Here is a 14,544-nt window from a genome sequence, read left to right on the forward strand (position 1 = left end):
CAACACGGTGCTCAGGCTGCGCTGTGACGAACCTGAAAGCTCTGCAGAGAGAGCCATTAGCTGTTCTCTGCCCTCTCATGGAGAAATATCTCACTCCCGATGCCTCAGAAGAACAAGGAAAACCACGGATGACCCCACCTGCCCTGGACTTTTTCTTTTTACTGATCTACTGATCTACCCACTGGCAGGCGCTGCAGAAGCTGAAAAAGTAGAACAGCACGACTCAAACAGCTTCTTTCCCCGGGCAACCACAACTCCTAACTGCTCTGAATGATCTGTTCTTACACACACACACACACACACACACACACATATATATATATAAGAACAGATCAGAAAACTTATCTTATCTTATCTTGTTCAATTCTTAGCTTTTAGCAACCTATTTTCTCCTTTTACCTTTTAGCAAGCCTTTTGATAGTTTAGGAGATTCTAGCCAGCTTTTTGACGCTACAAGCCGCTTGACACTTTTGCTGTGTTTAGCATTTAGCTAGGATTTTGCTACTTTCAGCTTTCAGCTACCTAGCTGCTACTTTTAGCTAGCTTTTTGCTTCCTTACACTTTAACCCGCATTCTAGCGTCTTGCTAGCCTCATCCTACTGTCAGTTAGCCTTTGGCTACTTTTTGAATGTAGCTGTCCTTTTTAATAGCATTTTACAATTTAGCTTTTAGTTACCTATCCGTTACCTTAAGCTCTTAGCTATCCTTTTGCTGGTGTACGTTCTCGCCAGCCTTTTGCTACTTTTAGCTTTCAGCTAGTGCTTCGCTACTTTTAGCAAAGCACTAAAGACAAAAGTAGGCTTTTGCTGCTTTTGTCTTTTAGCTCTTTTGTTTCTTTCAGTTCGAGCTTCTTTAGCAGCGCTCAGCGTTCTGTTTCTGTTTCTGCCATTCGTTTAATAGTTAAATATCCAAATTTGGCTTCAATTTCATTGGCTGCAGTAATGAAGCCACACATTTTCTAGGAAAACAGAATCATTTTGAAACTAGCATTTTGTTTTTCAAAGAAACATAGATATATATTTTTTTTATTATTATTTTTTTGTCATGCTGTTTGGTGTAATTGGATGAAAAGGGTTATTAACCTCAAATGTCTCCAAGCGCTCCACGCTGCAAGGAATATCAGGCAGGATGAGTCATCGCAGTCAGACACACACAACCTCCTGACATCCATTCAGCAGAGTGAGGACTTTATTACGATGGTTCATACGTAAAGCCTGTGTTTATGTCTGTCCATCGGCTGCGCTCTGGAAACCCTCCTGATCCTTTTACCACACGGAGAAAACAGGAAACCGGAGCAAACTCAACATCTCACCTCCATAATGTCTCATGATGGCAGGAATACGGCGTGACCCGGCATTCTGACAGCTGCTTTATGTTGTGCTCATTAGGCCTGATAAAAACAAATAATAAATCTAACATGGCTGAAGAAAGTCTAACCTAAGTTAGAAAACAAACTGATGAGGAAACCAGGATATTAAAAAAAATGAAAGAAATGCTCCTGTGCAGTCAAATGCTTCAAATTTGAGCTCAGTCTCTGTAAATCTGACTGAGTTAGAGACATTTTTGTGTCTGATAACGTGGTCTATCTGTGGCGGCCATCTTGAATTTGGGCGACTCCAAAAGTAAGTCAGTTGTAAACATATGTCAGATATTTACTTCACTGAAAGTTTCATTGAAACCCATCCAGTGGGTCAGGGGGCTACAGACGAACAAACAAACCCGTCATTGCCCGGCCCAGCTCGTTGTGGTTCTGTTTGTGGACGTCTGTAAATAGCCCTGAACATAACGACCTCCTTTAGTCCACGCACATTTCCTTGAAGCCCTAATGAAACGTCAGTGACAGACGCTGATCCAAATAGGACCGAATTAGAGCACCAAAGCCCTCATCCCGTCCGACTCTGGGCTCCATTCTCTGCAGCTGATTCCAGGGGTGTGTGTGTGGGGGGGGGTAATGAGACCCTTCACTCCACTCCTCCTTTGTCTTCGGAGAGAGAGCGAAAGAGAGAATGTGTGTTTTTCTGCAAAAACAAACAGTTTTTTATTTCAAAAAAATTTTTTTGCTTCCTTCTTCTTTAATTATTTTAATTTACGGGTACGTTTTCCAGTGGGCCTGTTAGCTTGTGTCTTTTTAAAGCTAAATGAAACTGATATCTTTTGATGATAATTATGCAGTTAGTGAAGAAGCAAGAGGTTAAGTGCAGCTAATCTAATCTGCTCACTGGAAGAAAAACAAAAAACAGTTACAGGGTTGGATTCTTTTCCAAAGTTTTGCTGGTTTAAACAATCAGACACCCGAATATACGGTTTAAAGGCAGAGAAGGAGAACATCTTCAGATTCCATCTTCCTTAAAGAAGATTGGTGGTTTTTAAAGCCTACTCTCAGTTGATATCTTACCTGTTGTCGATCGCTCTTTGAACAACCTCAGTTTGTGGACTGATGAGCTAACGGCTAGTCCGAGCAGGACCGAACGTGGAGTCCTGCTGACCTTAAAGCAACTCCAGTCTCCAGAAGTTTAGACGCAAACGTTACTTCAGAAACGTTTCCAGTTCATCTATACAAAGAATTATTGTTACTCAAAGGGCCTCAGGCTGTACAGGAAGTGCTACAGCTAGCTGCTGCTGTGCGTTTGCAAATACCCACATGAGTTCTGTAGAAATGATCTCGGGATGTGGATTTGAAAGCAACGTGAAGGCTGTGAAAGTAGCGTTTGGGATCAGTTCTGAGTCCACTCCGGAGTCTGGCCTTGTTCCCGCTCAGACCAGCCGGCAGCTCGTCGGTTCAGTCCGAGCTGAGCTTCTTCACGGAGCCACAACCGGCCGGACTTTTCTTAGTTTCTACTCTTCCCACAGGACCCCACAAAACTGTCATTCTGATTAGAACCTGTGAGAGAAAACTAAAACGACATAGTTCTTAACCAGAAAAATGGAACTCTTCTAAAATTGAGGCAGTGGGAAATAGGGGGTGCGGAGGGTGCTGCAGCACCCCATTATGGATGCCAGAGGACCTGCATGTCCACGTGTAAATATATACTACCAAAAAAATGAATAAAAGACATTTCATTTGGGCTGCGTGTCTTTAAATTGCAATATTTTGGATAACACTGAGCCCATGAAAAAGAGGGCAGATTAGGATTAGATTAGGTCGTGACCGCAGTTTTATACACAGAGTCACATTTTTTCACATAGTCTCAAATCGCCACATTCGGATGAGACGGCATGATGGTTCGCCGTTTGTATCTGGTGTTCGGATTTTCACATGTTTACGGCGGAGGCCTTGTTTTTCCGGAGCTGCCTGTTTTTGCCGATCGTCGCTGGCAGACGGCGTTCCGTTGCGCACTGCAGAGCTCAGGACCGCTGCCACGGGGCAGCAGGGACACGGGCCGGGGCGAAAAACAGATGGTCAGAGATGTGATGCTTGGAAAAAAAACACGAGAGAGAGAGAGAGAAACAGACAGATCAGCAGATAAGTAAAAGAGCAGGTTAGAGGAGTGTCAGGTGTGAGCAGAGTTGACCTAACAAGGCTTCGTTTGATTGGCAGAGCCGGAGGCAGAGCGCGGTGACTCATTCTGCGGCCTGTAAGCCCACGGGACGACGGGCGCCGCACCAGAATCCCTCTCCGGGCAGATATGAAGGAGGAAACGCTGCGTCAGGACCCTCACAGGTGTTTTTTTTAGGAAGCATGTAGAAGCACGTAGGTCCAGGCGAAAAAAAACCCCGTCAATGTGCTGCATCATCAAAAGATAACTCTGAGGAACAAGTTAAAATTTACACTTTTTAAACAAAAAAAAGTGGCAGTCATGAATGTAAAAAGTCATTTTTTTCTCCTTTATTTTTTAAATCAGTTTTTAATTAAAGTGATGAATCAGTTCTGATAGAGCTGAAGGGTGTTTTGAGCCAAAGCGCTCATATTTGGTAAACAGAGCTGCTGTCTGTGATTTAAAGGGAGCTAATTAAAACGGGACGACGCACGTGGAACGAGGCCAGGGACGAAATGAGAACCAAACTAATTTAACGAGGGCTCGGGCCGGCTGCAGAGGTCCCACACCTGAATGCTAAGAATCCGTTTCGAAACGCTGGGGAGTGCGCTGCGCGCCCTGAGGACCCAGGAGACGGAGAACTTAACAACGGCTTCATTTTACCGCCGCAGGACACGAGGGGCCGCGGAGAGCTACGAAGTCCCCCCAATGTTGAGAAATCACACAGCTTGGCTGCAGTCTCACAGAAATGACCGAGTTTAACCTTTCCTCTCATGTTTTATTAAAAAAAAGGTTTGAAGATTCAAGTCTTAAGCACACTCCTGATCGTGTCCCTGTGTTTAAACAGCGGATTCAGGTTTGAGTATCTGCCACTTGAAGCTGGGATCTTGGGACGTTCCTGTGTTCGTCGGCACGCTGTTGCTCCGGTTAAACACCGTCTGACGCGTTTCTGTGAACAAACCCAGCAGTCCTCGATGGAACGCAAAGGAACGCCGTCTCGCGTTGTGACAAAGTCTTAAACAGAGATCTCACGCCACCTGTTGGTGCGGAAACGGGTTGAGTTTAAGCTCTGTACGTGTTTAAAAAAAAAAAAGAAGCTGACCGAGTCACACACTGTAAGAACAACACACAGGCTCAACTTACAAAGAACTGAAGGAACAACGTTAACGGATCTGTTCAAGTAGATCCCACTCAACAACTGCCGAGCAAACACTGGGTTTGTTAAAGCCAGTAGGAGTCTGATCGTTAATGACTTCACTGAAGCCATTGCAGCTGGTTTTTGGTCCAAAACCCCACTCAGAGAATTCTTTACTCGCTTTTATTTCTCATTTGTAGCGACTTAAACAAAAAAACAAGAGCAGTTTGAATGTTGTCCTCCAGCGATTTATTACAATCCCACAGTGGAGAGGACTCCAAATGATTCCTGCACCTTGTGCACAGATAAAGCTCTGCTATTTTAGTCATAGTTGAAAGATGAATATTTCATTATTTGCATCTTGGAAGATTGGTTTAGTCGTCTTCTTTCTGCCTAGAAGGTTTGAACAAAAGGAGTCAGCTGAGGTGGTTCATCTGAATAGGACGCCTACCTTTGGAGGTTTTCCAGGCATGTCCCACTGGGAAGAGACCTCGGGGCAGAGCCAGAACTCGTTGGAGGGATTATGGATCCTCTCTGGTCTGGGAATGACTTGGGATCCTCCAGGAGGAGCTGGAGAGTCTCCCTGGAGAGAGGGAGGTCTGGGGTTCCGTCCCGGACCTGTTGCCTCCATGACCCGACCACGGATAATAGGTGGAGGATGGATGAATCGATGGATGGATGGATGTTGTCCTTTTAACTTAAACCCTTTTATTGGATAAACAGCCCCCCCCCCCCCTTTTTTTATAAATCCAGTCTTGCTTTCACATTCTACTGTGGTTTTGTTAAAATTTGTAGAGGAAAAAAAAAATCTGAGGAAAGTCCTAATCGTTTAGGACACAACAAAAGGTCGCCAGGCGTGCTTTTTTTATTCCTCTGATCTGACACGTCTACCAACAGCCGAGGCAGCATTGGGAGAAGGTGGGAGATGTGTAACATTTGTGATGGCTGAGAAAAGAACACGTTATTCACAGCGTTGCTGCGGCACGCAGAGACTCCTTCCCACTCCCGTAGAGGCTGCATCCCCCTCCGAAAAACGCACACCAAAATGATCCAGGGAACCCTTTAATCACTCGTGCATTTGCAGCGTTTAGCTCATGATTCCGAGTCTGCATGGATGCTGTCGACCTAATTTCCTTGCGGGAAAATGTTTCCTATAACGAATCACCTGAAACCCAAGCTGAAGCTTCGACACACCACCACAGACTTTTTATTCCTGGAACGTTACGTAATACAGCAGTGGGTTCTGCTCAGGCAGCCAAACTGCCTCCTTCACAACGAAAGAGAGGAAAGGAAAAGGCAAGAAAGCAGCCAACACTCAGTGTTCTGCAGGAGGGCTTCTCCGTTTCTCCAGGAACAACTGCTTCATCATAAGGATTAATTATAAAGGAATCATTAGGATAAAACCCTGTGAGCTCCTAAAGATCCAGTTAGGGCCGGGGCTTCCTTGAAGGAATGCATATCACCCGCCACCTTTCATGCCAGAGTTTCAGTCTGAGATCATCTTATGTCGAGGAAAGATAGAGTTGTAGCCGTTCTGGTCAAAACTTCAAAACAACATTATTTATCTAATCATCAAATCCTGCAAGATGTCACGCTCAGAGTATGTGTTACTGATGACCCTCAGCTGCAGCCACATCAGAGTTTAGCCCAATCTCTGTCAAACTGACTGAGCTGTGGCCCTTTCTCTAAAATCAGCTGGCTGTGGCAGCCATCTTGGATCGGGTTTGCACAAGTCAAATCAGCTGTAGGTGGACGCCCAGTCATTACTTCCTGCAAGCTTTGTTACAGTTTGTCCAGTGGCTCGTGAGGCAATTTGCTAACATTCAGACACACACACACCCGCACACACACACGCCCGCACACACACACAAATAGGCAGAAACATTATCACCCCTGAATAAATGATCACTCAGTGAAGCGTCCGTTCCATCGGGGCTGAAGGCTGGGGCTTAGTGCACAGACTCTGGTTCCAAAAACACAACACGGCAGCCCGTAAAACCGGATGTTTCGGGCTTAGAACACTAGCTAAAAGGGGCAAAACACTATCAGGAAGCAAAGCGTTAGTTAAAATTTTTTTAAAAAAAGCAAAGGACTAGCTAAAAGTAGCAAAAGGCTAGCTGAAAGCTAAGGCTCGTTAAAGGCAGCTGAAGATTAGCGAAAAGCTAAAGCTAAAAGTAGCAAAAGGCGAATTGAAAGCTAAAAGTAGCATTCAGAATGACTTCACACACTTCCTGGAGCTTCTGTCACTCGTTCCCGCAGGTGTGTAGAGGGTGACCATCGGCTGAGCTTTGGACTTTATGGAACAGAAAAAAAAACAAAGACTTCGTCTTCTCCTGCACGTGTTTTAGCCGTACATCTTTCCAACCACGCTTTGAGAACCTTCTCTTTCATTTGTCTTCCAAGCAGTTCTTTTCTTTTCCTCTGCCAGCATCTGTTTTTGGGAAATCTTACAGAACCGAACGCCTCTGTTGCTTTTTTTTTTTTTTTTTAGCTCAGTGAATTTATTTATTTATTTATTTTTTGTTCTACTCAATATTCCAATCCACAAATTAGAAGCGTTTCATTTTGTCCACTTCTCTCAGAAGGAGTCTCAAACCTCAGCTCCAGTCAAACCGTGCATCCTGTTTGCGCTTGTGGGGCTCACGGGAGTTTTGATTGAAATCGATTGACTTCGGGATTAAGATTCAGCCCAAAGATGGGAGCGGAACGCCGGCTCGTGCACGTGCATGCAGCTAATGATTTATAAAAGAGAGCCCAGCTCACCCATGGCTTCAGAGATATAAAAAAACATGAACTAATTTCTACATTTAAACAGATCATTTGCACCTCTTCTCATGTTTATGAGTGTATTAGCTTGAAAAATAACATAATGTAGAATAAAACACCCTTCGAGCTGCTTGACTGGCCCTAAAAATGCTGAGGTTAGAGGGGAAGAAGCTGCTGGTTCTTTCAGCTCAGAATGGTAGAAAGAAGTCATTTTTGTTGCGCTTTAGTTTTCAGCCATTCAAAACGGCAACGTCCCTCTTTGGCAACTGAGCTGGTGTTGTATAAACTTTGAAAAAATATAAAGTTATTGGTAAAAACAATGTTTCTACATAAATTCACCTGAAATGAGCAAAACTACGAGCTCTTTGGCCTCATGGCCTTCCTCTTCATGGCAGAGTTGCTGTCGTTTCCAATCACTTCCTCTTTGTTGTAAAACCACTAACAGCCGACTGAGGAATATTTAGTCACGACTGGACTTATTGCACAGGTGGCATCCTATCACGGTACCACACTGGGATTTACTGAGCTCCTGAGAGCGACCCATTCTTTTATAAATGGTTGTAGAAGCAGTCTGCATGCCTGGGTGCTTGATTTTACACACCTGTGGTCGTGGAAGTGACTGGAATACCTGAATTCAATGATCTGGATGGGTGTTTTTTGACAATATATAGCATATCTCAACAAATCAGCTCTGTAGTCGAAGAAAATGGAGCAGATCTGTGGCAGCAAACGTGTTCAGCCTGCATACTAATAATGGCAGCTACAGAAATGAATCATTTCCGGCGGCAGTAATTATCACTAAAGCCGCATCATTCAAAAACGTTACCTGCTGGCCGCGGGACAAGTTGTCAAATCACGGCTCATATCTGATGATCGATGAGCTGACGGGTTGGAAAGCGATCTGAGCCACTCTGCGGACGTTTGTGCCGCTCCCAACACGTCTGTGACTTCACGCAGCTGCTAATACGTAGAAAATGAGACGATAAACAAACAGGGCATCTGCGTCACGCTGAGGTCATGTGTGCAACATGTGGCGCGGCAATTAGCTCATCAGGGCCCCCCTGCAAGAGAGTGGTTTTACTCTTTATGAGAACGGAATGGGCTCATTGGTTGGGAAGTTAATGGCGTGTGTGTGTGTGTGTGTGTGGTACCATCTAATTACTCCTGCATACTTTGTGCTGTTTTAGCCACTCATGCATCAAAACATTCAGCTCATTTAGAAGAACAGAGCTATGACTTTCCTTTTTTTTTAGTAACTTTTATCATTTTTGAAAGATTTTACTTTATTTTAGCCGTTTATATATTCGAAACGTTCAGCCAATTTAGGAGATGGGTGCCGCAACTTTTAGGTTTTGAAACTTTCAGAATATTTGAATTGATTTACAAATTTTTTCACACAGAAAAACATTCAGAGCTCTTCAGTTCCTTCAAACACACGGCTCTGTTTGAAATCTGCTTTAGCAAGCTGCCTCTATTTTTGTCTTTTTATGCTGCTTTTAAATAGCCTTTTGCTACCTTTAGCTTTCAGCTAGCCTTTTGTTATTTTCAGCTTTTAGACGGCATGTGCTGCTTTTAGCTTCTAGCTGGCCTTTTATATTTACTACTGATCTGCTACATTTAGCTTTTAGCTACCATTCTGCTACTTTTAGCTTTCAGCCAGCCTTTTTGCTGCTTTTAAAATGAACAGCTCAGTTTTAATGAAGTCATTCGTCGCTCAAAGCTTGGACTGCATTTTCAACAACAACAAAAACATTTTCTCTAATCCATTGTTGTCATTTTTTTTTTTGATTTAGCTGGATTTTAACCTTTAGCCAAAGGGGGGGGGGGACAGGGACAAAACTGTTGCTTCTTTGTGTTTCTCATCAGATTTAATGACTTTAACAGACCAGGAAGCTGGAGCCAGGGAAACAGGAAGTCTGTTGTTTTATTAATAGAAAGCATGAAAGGCTAAAAGAAACCCGTGTTAGACTTTTATATTTAGTTTTTTTTATATTTAGCTCTCCTTGGATCACAGAAATAAAGCTCTCAGATTAGATCAAAAAGGTTTTGGCAGCTTGTTGTGTGGAGAAATATGTAAGGGTGAAGAGTTGAGTGTAAAACATTCAGTTCCAGGTAAGTTTGGATCTTTGTAGGTTTTCTCTCATTTCTTTCGAGCTTTTTGGTTTTGTTGCACATGTCATAAATCATGCTTTTTGTTTCAACTAATCCAGATGTAAAGGCTGTGGTTAAAGGGATAGTCTGGTCGTTTTTGAGTGATGTTCTGTCAGATAATTAGTTAGTAATAGTTCTTATTAGACTTTATTTACATCTGCAAACAGAAAATAAAAGGAATTGTTGCATCATTTCTGTGGAAAAGCTGACATACATGATGTACATCCAGTGATTACTTATACTCATTACTTATATAATGTGTGGAACCATTTGATTTAACCATAACTTAAACAGCTGCTGAGACTTCTTTTGTTCTTTTTTTGCCTAAAATAAACTAAATCTATTTTTATTGCAGCTTTAAGTCATTAGAAATGCAATAAAAAGTCTTCCATCAGAGCTGCGCGGCTGTACTCAGTTGCTATAATTATTATTGCATGTAATATCTTGTGTCCCTCGAGGTTACGAAGCCATCAACTGAATCTTTTTTTCCTGCTTCTACAGAGCATGCATTCGGCGGAGGACAGTGGGTTTCCCAGCAGCAGTGCTTTCTCTGCCTCGGCGCCACAGGTGAGGCACTGATACGAGGTGACACTAACCCGGCACATGACCTTTCGCACACTGCGCCGTCTTGTTTCGTTTATTTATAGGCCCGAGCAGAGGAGAGCGAAAAAAAAGGCTTGACAAAAACCGCGCGAACCCTCCTCCTCTCCCTCTGCCGAGTTCGCCGCGTCTCCGCTTGGGTTTTCGTCTCGCTGCGGTCGGCCTTCTCCTTCTTCCTCTTCCTCTTCCTCTTCTTCTTCTTCTTAAGCCTCTACATAACTCCCTCTCAGGGGTGAACAGGGACGCTGGCGCCCGCGCAGCTTCAGATGGGGTACGAGTCCCAGTCCAACGCACTCCCAGCAGATGCTGTGTGCTTCAATATATAAATAATCCAAATCCAGAATTAGTGATGCACGTCTGTCTGTCAGACGGCGTTTATATTCCACTCTTCTACTGCACGCCGACGCCCGACAGGGGAGCCAGGCAGGGAGGGAGTGTGTTTGTCTCTTTGCGTCGTTGGTTATTTTGAAGTCAGGTAAATATTCCCTGGCTGTAAGTCTGTCTGCCTGCCGCAGCTGCACACGTACCTTTATGTAACCCAAACCTCGAGAGCAAACAGATGTGCGCTTCTCGACAACAGGTGAGCTCACCTTCCGAGCTGCAGCAGCAGCAGCAGCAGCAGCATGAAAGCCCGTCCTCGATTAGCGTATGAAAGAGGCAGGAGTGACCGAGCGAGTAAACAAGTCTGCTTCAGAGAGAGGCAGGCCCTGACAAATGTGCTCGGAAATCTCACACGTTCCAATGCAGATCAGTTGATCGCTGCAAAGAAGCTGTTTTTTTTTCTTTCTTTTTCTTTTTAAGGCTCCCCCGTCGCATTTGCTGAAAGTCCTGCCGGGTTGGGTTGGGGGGTGTGCGGTTATACCTCCACAGTCCACATCCATCAGTGTCTCTCAGCGGACGCAGCGCCATAAATGACTGTCAGGCGTCGTTCCTTTCAGTTCCAACGCAAGTAAATAACAGAAACTTGAAGAATGAGTCGAAACTTCCTGATAAACAGACGAATTAAACGCACTGCGGGTACTCGTAACGGTCGTGGTGCGGATATTTTTAATACCTTCACCCCGTCCCTTGAAGGGGGGTGCATATCGCCCGCCGCCTTTAGCGCCAGGCTAAGATCAGCTCGTGTTGAGAACTGAAGGAGCTGCAGTTGTTCAGGTCAAACCCTGAGAACTGTGAGCAGTCCCACGCCGTGCTGCAAGATGTCCTGCTCGTGGTTTGGGCTGCGAATGACTCTCAGCTGCTACCGCCTCGATTTTTAGCTGAGTGTTTGTAAAAACTGACAGCCATTTGTTGTGTTGGCTAACGTTGGTTAGCTCTGGTGGACATCTTGAATTGGGTTGACTCCTGAAGTTGTTTGCTTCCTGAGAGTTTCATTAAAACTCACCCGGTTCCTGAGATATTTTAGTAGTTGACAGACACACACACGATGAGATAAAACACCATATTTTCCAACACCACCTTTTGGCCGTAATAAATGATATTTATACAGCTAAAAATGAGCTTGTAGGTCTAAATCTGTCAAGTTTACATGATGAATGACGTACTCATCTTTGTTAAATGTGCATTATCCCTTTTTAAATAAAGAAAAAAAAACTAACAAAGTCCCATGACTCTTTCAAAGTGGGGTTGTGAGGAAGGTTTAGAAGAAAAAAATAACTATCTTACCTGCAGCTGATAGCTCCTCAAACGACTTCAGTTTGGAGAAACAGAGTTAAAGACAGACCCGCTAACGGCTGGTCAAGTGGCAGGTTCAGACTGCCCAAACAGCAGCAGTTAGCAGTAGCTCTTCCAGCAGACATGTAATTATAATAAACCATGGAGTTATATGTTAGTAACTGTAATGCGAAGCTGATGGTAATGTAAAGGTTTAGTTCACCTGAAACCCAACAACATGCTGGACATTGCAGCACTAGCCATTAGCTCATCAGTCCAGTCCAAATTTAACTGAACAACCTGAGGTTGTTCTAAAGAGGCTGTCTACACCAGGTAAGATACTAACTGCATAACATTTCCACAGAACCCCACGTCAGCAATGCATGAACTATCCCTTTAACAAGTGAACTCGTCACTTATCAGTTAAAATGTCATTCTGCAGGAACTAAACATATCTGGCTGCACAAAGTTGTGTGAAGTTCATTATTCAAACGCTGAGACTTGATGATCGCTTTCAAACGTCACATTTTCATGAAAGCAAGTGAAGCTCAGAGAGGCGGAAACATTAAATAAATCTTACTTAATTGCATTTTTTAAAAACATCAGATAGCAAAGCTTTAGTCTTATTTGTCAAAATGAAGGCATTAATAACCAAATGTGTCTATCTGTGGTGATTAACTGAAAAGAAATGATGAATCCCGACGTTGTTTTTAATGATAAAGTGATAAATATAAAACAAAAAAAATGTCTAATAAAGAAGAAGAAGAGGAGGGCGCATAACCAGAACAGGAAGGTGATCATTCCAAGAGACAACAATGCCCAGTTACATTGTGGCACATTTGAAATTTGCAGGTTTCTGAGCAATAAATCAATAATGAAAAGAGAGCAAAGCGTGAAAGTCTAAAAGCCGACAACACGCCCCGGAGGAAGGAGACGCGTGAAAGCCGCCAGCCTCTCGCGCTCTCTGTGGTTGGGGTTGAAGAGGATGGGCTGGTCCTCAGCGTGATGTCAGCCCCCAGTCCTCCTCCTCCTCCTCCTCTGAGAACATCCATCCCCCCACCTCCTTCCGAGGCGCTTCCTGATTCTCTCCGAACTGGAGGTGCTCACCGGAACGCCAAAAAGCAGCTTTTTACGCACGGCGGTGTGACATCAGAGGAGCTGCTTTGTTTTCTGGATTCTCTCTCTCTGTCTCTCTCTCTCGTATTCTGCTCATATCTTTCGGACTTTGTGCGTGGCAGAACTTCTTGGAAGGAGAAGGCAGGAGATCCGCAGCCTCTCGTGAGGGGCTCACTCCGGAACCAGGAGCGTTACGCGCAAAAACCCATCGCCGGCTTTATTTTCTTTCCTTTTCATTATTTTTATTCATTTCTTTTTTTTAAAGCAGCGCACCCAGCCTTGGCTGTTTTTTATGTTTGGTGGAGCACAAAGAAACGACTCAAGGATGAAACTAAAAAGCAGTTTGCAGGCAGAATGGATTTAAGCCAGCCGAGCCCGCGGGTGGAAAACGTCTCCAGCGATGAGAACTCCACCGACGCGCCGCCCTCCCTGCCCTACACGGAGGCGGCCGCGGGGCTCATCGTCCTCGTGGTGACCGTGATCATCTCCGTGACGATTGTTGGCAACGTGCTGGTGATCGTGGCCGTGCTCACGAGCCGGGCTCTCCGCGCGCCCCAGAACCTTTTCCTGGTCTCGCTGGCCTCGGCGGACATCCTGGTGGCCACGCTGGTCATCCCCTTCTCCCTGGTGAACGAGGTCATGGGTTACTGGCTCTTCGGCAGCACCTGGTGCGCCTTCTACCTGGCCCTGGACGTGCTGTTCTGCACGTCGTCCATCGTGCACCTGTGCGCCATCAGCCTGGACCGCTACTGGTCCGTGACGAAGGCGGTGAGCTACAACCTGAAGCGCACGCCAAAGCGCATCAAGTCCATGATCTCCGTGGTGTGGATCATATCCGCCATCATCTCCTTCCCGCCTCTCCTCATGACCAAGCACGACGAGTGGGTGTGCGAGCTGAATGACGAGACGTGGTACATCCTCTCCTCCTGCCTGGTGTCCTTCTTCGCGCCGGGCCTCATCATGATCCTGGTGTACTGCAAGATCTACAAGGTGGCCAAGCAGCGCTCCTCCACCGTGTTCGTGGCCAAGAACGGCCTGGAGAGGGAGCCCTCCCAGTCGGAGACGTGCTTCGCGCGCAACAAGGACCGCTTCGAGGCGGAGAGTCCCAGCAGCCAGAGCTCCGGGAGCCGCCAGCCGCGGCAGGGCGAGCTGGACGACATCGACCTGGAGGAGAGCTGCTGCTCCTCGTCGGACACCAAGCCGCGCCACCACCGCTTCGCCAAGCGCAGGAAGGTGGAGGGCTCGGACTGCTGCCCGCCGCAGAGCTGCCGCCTGTCCTGGGCCTCGGCCCGGGTCCCGGCGCCCGAGCGCAGCCGGAACCCGGCCGAGCGGCAGCAGCTGGCCGCGGCCAACAAGACCAAGGTGGCGCAGATGCGCGAGAAGCGCTTCACCTTCGTGCTGGCGGTGGTGATGGGGGTGTTCGTGCTCTGCTGGTTCCCCTTCTTCTTCACCTACAGCCTGCACGCCATCTGCAGGGCCAGCTGCCACGTCCCCGACGCGCTCTTCAAACTTTTCTTTTGGATCGGCTACTGCAACAGCTCCGTGAACCCCATCATCTACACCATCTTCAACAGGGATTTCAGGAAAGCCTTTAAGAAAATCATATGCAGAACGGCCAGGCGCGCGTAGCTGGGGGGGTGGGGGTGG

At 45.8% G+C, this 14,544-nt stretch overlaps 1 protein-coding gene and 1 long non-coding RNA gene across 4 annotated transcripts in view; both read left to right on the forward strand.

Moving 5' to 3' along the window:
- Positions 1 to 14,544, forward strand: part of LOC119617336 — a 37,039-nt gene that overhangs the window by 3,208 nt on the left and 19,287 nt on the right. For all 3 annotated transcript variants that reach the window (XR_005233572.1, XR_005233570.1, XR_005233571.1), the window contains exon 2: positions 10,030 to 10,095. This is a non-coding gene — a long non-coding RNA (uncharacterized LOC119617336). The remainder of the gene's footprint in view (positions 1 to 10,029; positions 10,096 to 14,544) is intronic.
- adra2db (adrenergic, alpha-2D-, receptor b) lies at positions 12,475 to 14,531 on the forward strand. The gene has a single exon (XM_017424113.3). It carries the CDS (start codon positions 12,787 to 12,789, stop codon positions 14,524 to 14,526), a length of 1,740 nt encoding a protein of 579 aa, XP_017279602.2. The 5' UTR covers positions 12,475 to 12,786; the 3' UTR covers positions 14,527 to 14,531.

This window comes from Kryptolebias marmoratus, linkage group LG9, assembly GCF_001649575.2.
Source record: "Kryptolebias marmoratus isolate JLee-2015 linkage group LG9, ASM164957v2, whole genome shotgun sequence".
Classification (NCBI taxonomy): Eukaryota; Metazoa; Chordata; class Actinopteri; order Cyprinodontiformes; family Rivulidae; genus Kryptolebias; species Kryptolebias marmoratus.